The 13,842-nt window shown below is 42.9% G+C and overlaps 1 protein-coding gene across 4 annotated transcripts in view; it reads left to right on the plus strand.

The window, feature by feature from the left end:
- ASZ1 (ankyrin repeat, SAM and basic leucine zipper domain containing 1) overlaps positions 1-13,842 on the plus strand; it is a 65,444-nt gene that overhangs the window by 14,561 nt on the left and 37,041 nt on the right. For all 4 annotated transcript variants that reach the window (XM_053257069.1, XM_053257070.1, XM_053257068.1 and 1 more), the window contains exon 5: positions 10,513-10,624. In XM_053257069.1, the coding sequence (XP_053113044.1) occupies positions 10,513-10,624 (112 nt within the window). The remainder of the gene's footprint in view (positions 1-10,512; positions 10,625-13,842) is intronic.

The following is a 13,842-nucleotide window of genomic DNA, read 5'->3' on the forward strand; positions in this document are numbered from 1 at the left end:
TGACGATGTCTTCCAATTCAAGCTGGAAGACAGGTAAACTTTTGAGGTGCAAGTGCACTAACTTGTGGACAGTCTAACCGATTTGAGCCAAATTTGCTACAGCTGTATAAACACATAGGGATGCCCCAGTGGTATAGTTTGTACTGATGTCATTCACCCCGATCCAAGATGGTGGATGCATGAATATTTGAGGTGCAAGAGATCTAACTTGTGGACTTTGATTTGAACCAAACTTAGTCAAGTTGTAGATAAAGTGAAAGGAAAGTAAGCTAATTAGTTCTTACTAGAACAACTTGTTTAAAAATTTATATCCAGTAATCTAGTACAGGAAAACCCCATTATTCGCTGGGGTTCCATTTTCCAGGGGTCCCTGTGGATAGCGAGTCCACAAATACCTTGGCGTTAGGGCAATGGGAATTGGGGTGTTGGATTCCTGGATGCAGAAAATCTGCCAAAATGGCAGATTTTGCCCCATTTCCCCCATCACCCCCAAATGGCTCCTCAAGGTGTTCTGCCATGCTGCACCGTTGCCCACAGTGTTATCCACCCTGAAAATCGACTGAAAATTGCATTTCTTGCCTTCCATTTTGAGCTATATAATGTCTCCTGATCTCTCCAACAGTCAAAATGGTAGCTGGAAATTCCCTCCTGGGTCATTTCCGGTCACCCCCGACCAGCGGGTACGCAGGTTTAACCCCTTTTTGTCCATTTGCCCCATCCTGCGTATACTGAGGTTGTGTGCTAATTACCCAACTACAGATAGCAAAACTGCGAGTTCTAGACCCGTGAATAGTGAAGTCCTCCTTTATGCAAATACTACATGAATTAGATTCAAATTTAAAACTGATTTTGAGATTGGACTACAAATACCTTAGTAATGAAACCTGAAAATTGCTGCATTTGAAGCAACTTGTATTCTTTTAGTTTATTATCTTCCAGATGTCAGCTTTTGTTGAAATTTATGGCTTGGTTAATATTTGAAATTTTTAACCTGTTGTTTAACACTTAATATTAATGGAAATAGTTCTTCCTGTTACTAAGATAGCACCATACCAATTCTACTCTGTAATTTCAGTGGCCTTGACTTTATCATTTTATGATCACTTTCTGTCAAATGACACATCTCGAAAGAGGTAAATAGCCTGGGAAAAGTGTCACATTTATACTTTAGATGATAAACTCTGCAGATAAACTAGCCTCATTGCTTCAAAACAATGAGGCTAGTTACATAAAACTCAACACTTTATTACACTACATGTGTTTGATCTGGTTCCACAAAAGAGAAATATCCGCTATCTGTTTGAAGGTATGTTTTAAAAATAAAAACCACATGTACTTAATATTACATTCTAGAGTTTATTTGTCTAGAGACATAATCTAAGGGTCAGTAACTTAATGCATACATTCTTACCCACATTCTTAGTGTACATTAATGTTGTATATAATATAGAGATTCTACAGTGCACTGCTGTGTAGAATGTGAAAGACTGTGGCTGACATATGGCTCAATGTTCTGTCTGCCTTTTAACATAACATGTGCATGGTTGCACAAGAGCGCTCTTGTAGTTGTGTTGTATATTAGCCACTGATACTAAATGTAGGTAATATGTTGGTGTTCTAAGACAGGATCCATTACAACTTGTTCTTAATACGACGACTATTTATAAGAGCTTAAGAGCTCTTGTTGTTCAAGAGTCAGCATCATCAAAAGATAAATAACCACTGAATAAAGACCTTCTGCAGAAAGGGATTTCCCATCAGATTCCTTGTGGGCACTACCAGTTAATGACCTGTGCTATCCTGAGATGTTGTTTCCTTCTTGTCCACTAGATCTTAATTCCTCACAAAGCAACATTTACTTTGACGGGAGGATAGATAGATAGATACTTTATTTATGGCCAATGCCCAAAACAAAACAACACAAACAATAAACATTATTCCAGCATTCAACATTAACTTAATCATTAACTTTAGCATCAATCAATGAACTATGAATTCTAATTGCGATGTAACAGAATTTTGCTACAACATGAGAGATGCAGAGTGCATTATCTTCAAGTAAAAATTTCACCAGCAGATCATCCGATTGATGTTGAAACCTAGAAGGAAGCAGCTGAATCAAATGACATCTAATATTACTATAGAATCTACAGCGTAATAAAATGTGAGCGATTGATTCAGGTTCACCCAAACCACAAGGGCACAAGCGAGCCTCCAGAGGTAAATGTTGAAATCTCCCCATTAATATAGCTGAAGGAAAGGCATTAAAGTGTGCTCTTGAAAAAGCCCAGCGGAACTTTCTAACAGTTATGATGGACAAATATGAAGCCGGAAAAAACCCACCCTGGCCTTAAACTGACTGTAAAATGCTGGCAGACAAGCCAGCTAAGAGTTTTAGATGGACTGTTGGGGGACATCAAGTCGAACAAGTAAAGCAGATCAAATACCTTGGTGTGATATTTCAATATAACAGGCAACGCGCTCATGCTAGAATGGTTCTGATTTGGCTTAACGAAGTGCGGTAACTATTCTGAGATTTCACTATGTGCAGAGCGGAGGATATATTCCTGCTGCCATTAAATTGTTCCTCGCTAAAACTGTACTGCAACTTTTGTATGGGGTTCAGTTGGGCCCTTTTGATAGTTTTATGCCCTTAGAGCGGGTTCAGTTAGGCTTTCTAAGAGCGCTTTTTGGTACACCTAGATGCACCCCTAATGTGGTGCTATGACAAGAGGCTGGGTTGTGGAGGATTGAGACCAGGGCATGGTTGCAGATTATTTTCTACTGGCTGAAGCTTCACCTCCAGCCAGTGAGACTTGTGCCTGGGTTTCTTTCGGCTACACCCCGGCCTATTTGGCTGGTAACGATTGCGGATAAACTTTCCCGTATTGGCCTGAATCCTGAATTTTTATTAGAAACTGACCTAGTGAATGCCAAAAAATTAGTTCGTCAGCGTCTAAAGAGTCAGTGTGGTGTAGTGGTTGAGTGCTGGATTAGGACCGAGGAGACCCGAGTTCAAATCCCCTATTCAGCCATGATACTAGCTGGGTGACTCTGGGCCAGTCATTTCTCTCTCAGCCTAACCTACTTCACAGGGTTGTTGTGAGGAGAAACTCAAGTATGTAGTACGCTGCTCTGGGCTCCTTGGAGGAAGAGCGGGATATAAAATGCAAAAACAAATAAATAAATGATGGGAGGTTGAGAACAGATAAAAGTAAATACTTCACACAGTGCAGAATTCATGGAATTTGCTGCCACAAGAAGGGTGATGGCCACCAGTCTAGATAGACTTATAGGGGATAAGATAAAATTTATGGAGAAGAGAGATTATCAATGGCTATTAATCATGATGACTATATGCTGCCTCCCATTCTCAGTTGGAATTGCTGAGAGGCAAAAGGAGTGGGTTATTTGTCTCCTGCTTGTGGGCTTCCCAGAGGCATCTGGTGTGGAAACAGAATGATGGGCTATATGGGCTCTTGATTTGAACATCAGAGCTCTTATCTTATGAGCAGGTAAGTCTCACTGAGGTCTCATTCATTAGGTCTACTTGGGTCCAGTATACATGAGAGAGTATCTCCCAGGTGACAAGATCCTGAAGAGTTTAGATTTGGAGACTCAACTCTGTTGACACCATGGCCCGAGGAACTACTATACACATCCCTGCCAATCCCGGTCCTCAGCTGGCTACTATGCCACATATGATTACTAGGTGCACAGGTAATACTAGTAGTTGCTTACTGGCCACACTATCCATGGTTCGCCGCAATACTTCACCTGGTGGTGGACAGCGTGTGGTTCCTGCCATCCACAAGCAGTCTTCTCACCCAGTGTCCAGTACTTCATCACAACCCAGCATGGTTCAAGCTTGCCACCTGGTTGAGTGTAACATCCTAAGCTGCCTTGGATATGACCAGCGGGTCTTGGATACTATCCTAGCACCCAGAAGGACAACAACCAATAGGATTTACCAGTCTCCTTGGCACATACTTCTCCTGTGATGCAGGAAATGCAAGCTCTCAGTGGTAGTAGACTGTGTGGGGTGACAAAACTTTTGTTATTCCTCTAGGATGGCCTGGATAAGGGCTTAAAGGCCAACACCATCAAGTGCCACACAGCTGCTTTGGGGACTCTGCTGTTTCCTTTCAAGCGGAGAGGTCTAAGCTCTCATCCCCACTTGAAGTGTTTCCTGAGGGTGGCCACCCTGTCTTCTCTTCCAGTGGTCCACAGGCTTCCTTCAGGACCTGCACCCAAAGTCCTCGGGTGATGCACGCACCTGCCTTTGAGCCACTGCATTTGATACCACTACATGTCTTTTCTATAAATCTAGCCTTCCTGGTGGCTATTACCTCATCAAGACGAGTTTCCGAACTCAGGTCCCTGTCTGCTAACCCAAGATCTTGTGTGTTCTCACCAGATTCAGTAACCTTGATACTGGATCCATCCATGCTCCCAAAGGTGGCTTCTGTCTTCCACAGATAGCAGGATATTGACCTGCCATCATTCTGTCCCAAACCTTCTCATCCCAGGGGAAAAGAGCACAATCTAGATGTATGCTGTTGTCTAAAAATTTACCTTCCTCATTACGATCCACAAAGACGTTAATGGTTCAGCAGATGTCTGCCTCAACCCTAGCCCGGTGGATCAAGGTTTGTATTTCACTTGCATATGAGGTTCAACACCTTCCTACACCACTGAAGATTACTGCGCATTCCACTTGTTTGGCCACCTCAGCGGCATTCTTCACCAACGCTCCACTGGAAGACATCTGTAGAGCTGCAATGTGGTCATCCCCATCCACGTTTACAAAAAACTACAAGTTGACTTCATGCGTTCCTCTCAGGCTGCCTTCGGCAGGCGCGTGCTTCAGCGCGTTCTCCTGTCCCAGAAGCCGTGGTCACCCCCTTTCAGGTTCTTAAACTGTGGCATGTTCCATGTGAAATCTCCTCACCCAGCATCTGACAAAGGAGCATTGGGGTTACTTAACAAGATTGCTTCTTCTTGCTGCTGGAGTTGAGTACCTCTCAACCCACCCTGGGTGTCCATGATCCTGGTCTGCGTATCTTTCCTTTGTGCCTTCAATACCTGTTATTTTATTCTCTTAATCACTTTCTTTCCTTCTAGAAACTTGGGTTGACTAACCAAACTGAGAGGGGATACCCTCCCGGGTCTTCTAAAGGTTTCCATTAATTAGATTTGTCCTGTCCTCTGGAGCATACTAGGGAAGATAACACACGTGAGATGTCCTCAACTCCAGCAGCGAGAAGAAGCCTTCATGGTAAGTAACCAACAGTCCTTTCTAGTGACTTGTATTCAGTGGCCTTTGAATCAGAGGGGTCAACGGTCAGGTCTCTTAGCTATATTTCTGTTGTTTATCTAATCTTTTTAAGCCATCTAAATAACTCCTACAAGATGTGGTGAGAGACACTGAATTCCATAAAATCATTATGTATTATGTGAAGAAACCCTTTATATATTCATCTAGTCCAGGGTTTCTTAACCTTAGGCCCCCAGATGTTGTTGGACTACAATTCCCATCATCCTCAGCCACAAAGGCCGTGTTTGGGGATTCTGGGAATTTTAGTCCAACATCATCTGGGGGCCCAAGGTTAAGAAACCCTGATCTCTTTAAAAGAAAATTATTATAAGATGATGTATAGGTGGTATCTGACACTGAAAAAATTAGCTTTAGTGTATAAAAATGTTTCAAACAAATGTTGGAAATGTGGACAATGTGAAGGAACCTTTTTCCATATGTAGTGGTCATGCGAGACGGCAAAGACTTTTGGGGATATGATATACAATGAGTTGAAGAAAAATTTTAAAATGACATTTCTTAAGAGGCCAGAATCCTGCCTGCTGGGAATAACTGAAAGAGAGTTCTCCAGAAGAAATTTAACATTTTTAATGTATGCAACCACGGCGGCTAGGATAGTATATGCGCAGAAATGGAAAGACACTAAAATGCCCTCAAAAGAAGACTGGTTGATAATTTTGCAATATGCTGAGATGGCAAAGCTTACAGCACGTTTAAGAGACAAAAATTTGGAATGTTTTAAAGAAGATTGGGAACCATTTTTGCTTTACTTAATGAACTATTTTTCTAATATGGACTTTTCAGTAGGGTTTGAAATATAGTAATAACAGCAGGTTGGGTAAAATCGAGTAGTAGTGTGGAGTATGTATGTTCTGAATTATTATAGCAATGGTTTATATGTGTAGTTATTGTGAACCGCACATAGGTAAGCGGGAAGACAATATTTATTTATGTGTAGAAATGAATGTAATTTGAATGTAAAGCTATTGTAAAAGCCAATAAAAAGTTAAAATGCAAAAGAAAAAGAAAGAAACCTTGATCTAGTCTAATACTGTCACCTTAAGTGGAGCAGCGGGGAAATGCTTGCCTAAAAAACAGAAGGTTGCCAGTTCGAATCCCCGCTGGTACTATATCAGACAGCAGCAATAAAGGAAGATGCTGAAAGGCATCGTCTCATACTGTGTGGGAGGAGGCAATGGTAAACCCCTTCTGTATTCTACCCAAGAAAACCACAGGGCTCTGTGGGCTCTAGAAGTTGAAATCAACTTGATGGCACACTTTACACTTTACCTTTAGTCCAATACTGTCTACTATGATTAACTGGCAGTAACTGTCCAAGGCCTGTGCCACATGTTTTAACTGGAGATTGAACCGGGCACTAGGGATGTGCACAGAACCAGTTCGGAGGCCCTTTATGGGCCTCCGAACCAGTTCAAAGAACTGCCAGTTCGAAGGTGGTGGAGGGTGCACTTACCCTCCCACCACTTTCCCCCCACCGGTGTTCATATTTAGCAAAGCCGATTGGGGCAGCAGCATAGCTCCCTGCCGCCCCATTGCCCTCGTCTTCCAGATATGACCGGACGCGTGCACCCATGCCGGGGTGAGTGCACCCTCCTCCGCCAGCTTTGAACTTCGAACTGGCCCCAGGGTTCGAACCTGTTTGGAGGCCTGTAAAAGGGCCTCCGAACAGGTTCGTGCACATCCCTACACCTCAACGGCATAGTTTGATATCATCCACCCTGATTCAAGATGGCGGACACCTGAACTTTTGAGGCATAAGAAATCTAACTTATGGACCTCAGTTTCAATCATATTTAGTCCAGTTGTAGTGAAAGTTCTTACTACAACAACTTGTTACAGTTCTGTGTTGCCCTTTTTGAATGAGAATTGTTGAGTCTTCTGAATGTAATGGTATAATAGGATTATATAAAAGGATTTTGATGCTCGTAGTCTTATTTTTGTCCTTTCCTTAATAATCCCTAGCATGGGTTTTTGCCTTTTCTATTTTTGCACACTGAGTTGACTTTTTAATTGACCTGTCTACCTAAAGATCTCTTCCCTGGTTAGTCACCACCAGTTCAGTTCTCATCTGTGCATATGCGATGTTTGGATTTTGTCCAATGTGTATTTCTTTGCATTTACAGTGGACCTAATTTGCTATTCTGTTGCCCACTCATCCAGGTTGGAGGAAATCCTTTTGGAGCTCATTGCAGCCCACTTAAGTTCTCACTGTCCTGCAAATTTCATGACATCTGCAAAGTTGGCTACCTCATTCCTTTCCCTGATTTGAGAGAATTTATGCACAAGTTAAATACATTACTGACATTCATTGAGACCCAACAGTTGTACATGTCTAGCTGTGCCTGCGTGCTGAAAAGGTAACACTTCTGAAGATGTTACCTCGAATGTCCTGGACTTCAACATTCTACCTAGTAGCCTAATTTTTAAGTATTAAGTATGACTACCCAATGTTGTGCTACCTACTAGACTATGTACACTTTATGTGATGTCTGCAGTTTCAAACCAAGTAGGCAAGTAACTGTGTGGACAACATGCCCATCACAAACCTATGTTTGTATCTTCTTTTAGTAATGATTGTCTTTTCATCTCCTGAAGAATGTCTTTTTTCTAAGACATCACTTTCCTCAGAGCAGTGCCCTCTTTGCTTTTTGGGTTCATTTTGTCATTTTTCTTAGTATGTCTTATACTAGTACTTCAGTGGGTCATTCAGTGCTATTGTACTTGCTAATGAATTAATGCTGGATAATAGCATTCATTTGCTGCTTAGTTTCTTTTAGGAACTGTAACACAATAGGGGTAACTAACTTGTAATCATCTGGCACATATATCTATTTCAAATATACTTAAGCTGTGGGGAAATGCTTGACTAACAAACAGAAGGTTGCCGGTTCAAATCCCCGCTGCCGGTTCAAATCCCTGCTGCTACTATATCGGGCAGCAGTGATATAGGAAATGCTGAAAGGCATCGAAATGCTGAAAGGCATAGGATGCTGAAAGGCATCGTCTCATACTGTGCGGGAGGAGGCAATGGTAAACCCCTTCTGTATACTACCAAAGAAAACCGCAGGGCTCTGTGGGTGCCAGGAGTCGAAATTGACTTGACGGCACACTTTACTTAAACAGATCCAAAATGGAGATCCCATCACTGCAAGTGGTGAATTTGATGTTTAGAATCTTCTAAAGCTACATGACATGGTTGAGTCCATTCATTCACACAAGGCTTCCCAACAGGGCTTGAAGGGCTTCCAGGCTGTATTTGAGCCCTCCTGCCTACCCACACTGCAGCCAAGCTATTTGTTCCCCATCTGAGAATCACTGGCTTCAAGCCAACACATCCTCGGCAATATGTCCACTGCAGAAGGGGAAGGAGGAGGGTGAAGATCTTCCTTGACTCCTGATTGGCTGGTTACATGGTAAAGCTCAGCATACCCCTCCCCTCAGCCATACTGGCTTCAGAAAATGAGCACTGTGTGCTCCTATTGAAATTAATTGGGCTTGTTCTATGGGACATCCACCTTGAATACTTATCTATTATCTCTTGAGTAACTTAGTCTGGATGTAAGTCAGTGACTGGTGTAACCTGTCTCATAAAAGTCACATTTGAGTTTGCATATGTGTTTAGGCACACACACACACACACACACACCTATCTCTATGGGTTACCTGAGTTTAAGGTTTGCAACAGAACTCTTGTTAAGAGCTTGGGCACCCCTGCACTAACAATATAGAAGTGGGGGGGGGATTGTCTTTCAGTATATGCTTTTATAAACTAATAGTATTTTTCAGCCCGTTAAAATAACGGGCGCTAGTCTCCGCATTCAACCGATCTGTGCCGCCACTGCCTCTGCCAGACCCGCCGCCGCCTCTGGCCTCCCGGCCGGGCGGAGAATTCCACCGCCGCCGCCAAGAGTGCCACCCACCGCCGCCGCCTTTGGCCTTCTGGGCGGGCGGAGAGTTCTGCCGCCGCAGCCAAGAGTGCCGCCTGGCGACCTGCCGGACCCGCAGCCGCCACCTCTGTCCTTTTCGGTGGGTGGGCCAGACCTGCCACCGTTTCTCCCTTCCCCTTCCCGCGGCCATTTCTCCCCTCCCCGCTGAACCCCAACGCCTCGATGATGATGATCCACTGCCGCCTCTGCCCTCCCGGTCCCCCAGCTGCCGCCTCTGCCCTCCCCATATCCCGTTCTTCGGCCGCCTCTGCCCTCCCCATATCCCGTTCTTCGGCCGCCTCTGCCCTCCTCAACATGGCCGCCGTGTCTCTGCGGCCGTATCTTTCTCGGATGTTCTGGTCATGCGCTCCGCGCATGCCCAGAACAGCCGAGAAAGACACGGGCGCAGAGACACGGGATCACACTTTAGCATTTTATTATAGAGGATAAACTAATGACGCAGCAGGGAAATGACTTGACTAGCAAGCCAGAGGTTGCAGGTTCGAATCCCTGCTGGTATGTTTCCCAGTCTATGGGAAACACTAATATTGGGCAGCATCAATATCGGAAGATGCTGAAAGGCATCATCTCATACTGCACGGGAGATGGCAATGGTAACCCCTTCCTGTATTCTACCAAAGAAAACCACAGGGCTCCGTGGTCACCAGGAGTTGACACCGACTCGATGGCACACTTTACCTTTATATGCTTTTATGGGTCCCTCTAGTGGTCTGTAATCTGATTAGCACAGAGTGCTATTTAGTCTTCCTATCAAGTCCCCCCCGCAAACAGGATACTAACTACAACACTATGCATTTATAGCAGTATCTGAAGGTTGTGTTGTTACATTCAGAATATTTATCAATATTTACACTGTCCAATGTAGATACTGTTCCTTGCCACAAGCACAATTGATGCTTGTTTTTACTTCTCCCCCCCCCCAATTCTGTGTTTGATTCATTGTTCGATATTTTTGTAATGGTAGTATGATTATGGAGCAGTTGATTATATCTTGTAAAACACACTAGAACTCATTTTCTATAGAACATCAGAATTCTTGATATTTGACAATTCCTGTAGCTCAAGGACTGGTGCATAAGACAATGCAAGTTGTTTTGTAGTTGACAATTTGAGTGAGACTAAGTGGTCCTGAGCCATTTTCATGTGTGAGATACTATATTGATCAATGAACAATAAAATGGATGAGCACACAGTTGCTCCTTTAACAATTATATGGATTCTTCCTAGGAAAAAAATGACTCCACTGATGTATGCAGCCCGTGAAGGCCACCCTCAGCTTGTTTCTGTTCTTGCTGCTCATGGCTCACAGATAAACGTCCAGGATGAAAACGGTTACACTGTAAGTTAATTTTCTGTGTAATAGTTGCTTATTCTGAGAAACATTGTAGATGTTTGCTCAACATCTTGAGCAAACTTTAAATGTGTTTGAAATATTTATGATTTATTTATTTATTTGATTTATATACCACCCTTCCAAAATGGCTCAGGGTGGTTTATACTTCATATACTTCATTTTGTACCACTTGGAGATTTTCCTGCATCAAAAAACATTGTGTTGTCCCATTTCCTTTTTATGTGGAAGCTAGAGAGAGGGGGGATCTAATCCTTGTTTTCCTTTAGTAAGGAAAAATAAGGAAGGGTCCCCAATGCTGACTAGGCTTGTGCATTTCGATTCAAGTACAAAACGTTTTGTGCCCGAAAATGGCAATTTCAGAGGTTTTGTAACCAAAACAAAATTAAGAATTAAAAAACAGAGATTTTTGTTTCCTAATTGAAATGACTGTGTTTCAGACAGAATGCTTTGTTCTTCAGAAAAGCATTGCAATTGAAATTGACTTTTCTGACTCTCTCCATTCCAGCTGAGGCACTGAGTGATTAGCAGAAGATAAGATATGCAAAAAGCTCATGAATGGTTTAGTTAAGTATGTATTGTATTCAGTGTGATTGAAATGCAAACTGACCTTGCAAAGGGATTTGGAAGACAGCATTTTGAGACAGAAATACCCAAATATCTTTGGGAGCCCAATGCAATTCCAAAACTCTTGCTAAAAGCCATGTACAAATTGTGTGGAGAAGCTTTTTGAGAAGCTGGTTAGGAAAGTTCTGAAATTACACAGGTTTTTCTTTCCAAAGGTTTAGAAAGAATCTCTTGACTTGTTCAGGACTCTTTTGAAGAGCTATTTTGTTTTTCTTCTGATTTTTATGAGTTATAGTGGTGTCTAAGTTTTGTTGCCCAAGTTGAGCAGTCTAATGTAATTTAGGCCACAATTAAATTTGGTGGGACATGATGTCTAAGCTAGTGGTTCACAACTTTTGCCATTGCAGGAACAGGTCATCCACATGGGACTACAGGAGACAAAAGGAGTAGGGTGGGGGATATCCCTGTCAATCTATTGACATCCCCAGGAATCTTAGTTGCTTCTCTCTTTCTTGTAACCATGATCCATGGTTTTGCACTTTCTTAAATGCAGTGATGATAAATCTCAACAATTTTGAACAGTAGGCTGATTTGTTTGGGCTAAGGCTCACTCCAGTTTAGTTAAATGAATATTTGAAGCTGTTCCATAGTACCAAGGCAGTTTTATTTTATTTTTATTTATTTTTTTACATTTTATATCCTGCTCTTCTTCCAAGGAGTCCAGAGTGGTGTACTACATACTTAGGTTTCTCCTCACAACAACCCTGTGAAGTAGGTTAGGCTGAGAGAAGTGACTGGCCCAGAGTCACCCAGCTAATATCATGGCTGAATGGGGATTTGAACTTGGGTCTCCCCAGTCCTAGTCCAGCACTCTAACCACTACACCACGCTCATTGGTCTATCTTGCTATCTCAAATGACCTGTGGTCACTGTTCCATGGGGAGGAAGTGTTTTTATTGAAAGATTGCTCAAATCCACAAATGGGTTATGCTGCTGTGCTAGTGCCACAGGGACAGGTTCCCACCCGCTGCAAAATTCTCAAATAACTGTGCCAAAAAATTAAGTGTCATTGTTTTTTCATCATTCTCTTCTCTCTTTCAACTTGTTTATGTGGGGCTTCAGGGGCAAAACAGTGGGTTGGGTGGCAGTGCCCCAGGGGTGGTGCACCCAGATTCCAAATAGAGCAATGGGCTGATTTCTTAGGAATATTTGAGGTTTATGCATCTTTAAGATTTTTTCCCCCATAGGGAATAATGGAGGTTTCAGCAGCCCCATAACTCCACCTGGGGGGCACTGGGATGGCCCGAAGCGAGTGGTGGTGTAGTGCACAGAGGGTGCCAACCACCCCCCTGGATTGCTAACCCATTGGGGTACTGGGCTTTGTTGTTTCTGAGGTGTTGAGTTTAGATTCTCTGGTAGCAAATGAGGTTTTTAATGAAAAATCATGAATCCACTCTCATATGCTACTAGAGAATCTACTCTCAGAACGCCTCTAGAACTACAAAACCCTGTACTTCATGGGTTGGCAACCCATGTGGGTGTTTGGCACCCTATGTGCACTACACCGCCACTTGCTCTGGGCCACCACAGTGCCCCTCAAGTGGAGTTATGGGACTGCAGAAACCTCCATTATACCCTATGAGGGAAATCTGAAAGACGCCTAACTTCATTAATTCTTTAAAAATCAGCCCTTTGCCAAATTCCTCTGAAAAAATTGTGGTAGCTTCCTTGCACCAACTGGGCACTACCACCAACCACACTCCACTCTGCCCCCCCCCCCCGCGTGAAGCAATATTTTTCCTGAAACCTCCATCACATCCTATGGGGAAAATCTGAAAGAAGCGCAAACTTCAAAAATACACCAAAAATCAGCAGTTTGCCCAATTCTTTTGAAATTTTTGTGGTAGCTTCCACTCATTGGGCACTCTAACCCCCACCCACTCTTTTGACCATGTGACCCATTTTTAAATCTGAATTAATTCGTATTCAGATTCGGATTAATTCGGATACAAAACAGAACTGGGGTGATTCGGAAGGCTTAATTTTGGACAGAATACAAAATGGGGTTGATTTGGTACAAATCGAAAGAGAAAAAAATACAAAACGCGCAACCCTAATGCAGACTATTAGAATAGAGAATGTACTCTTGGAAGAAGATTGTGTGCAATTTGTTTGTGTTCTTGTATGGGTAGCTTTTTCTCAACCAATTCAGAAGAATCTGCATGTAGTCAGAATCCACAGAAGGGATGTACATGCATATTAGAGAACAGTATCTAGAAGTAGTACTTTGTCGCTGCAGCATTGCCTACTGCTGAAGAGACTAGCTGCCTCATACTGAATACCAGAAGCTAGCCATTTTCATACTGACCACCAGCTTTCCCTTCTGCAAGAGTGATACAAACAGTTGCTAGATGTAGGATTCTCTTCTTTCTTCCTCTCCCCCTGCCCCGGCAGCGGCCTTTTGTGCTCTTGCTATAGAAAATCGATATTAAAAAATAGTTTTCTGCGTGCAATTTTATGTTGATGGTTTGGCTGAATAGCTGAAAGCTCCAGCTGAACAGTAGCCTCCATGACAGAAAGTACAGACAGCTTTGGATTTCCTCTATTCGCTTTTCTCTTCTTTTCCAGGCATTTTCCCC

Source organism: Hemicordylus capensis, chromosome 5 (assembly GCF_027244095.1).
Source record: "Hemicordylus capensis ecotype Gifberg chromosome 5, rHemCap1.1.pri, whole genome shotgun sequence".
In the NCBI taxonomy this organism is placed as follows: domain Eukaryota; kingdom Metazoa; phylum Chordata; class Lepidosauria; order Squamata; family Cordylidae; genus Hemicordylus; species Hemicordylus capensis.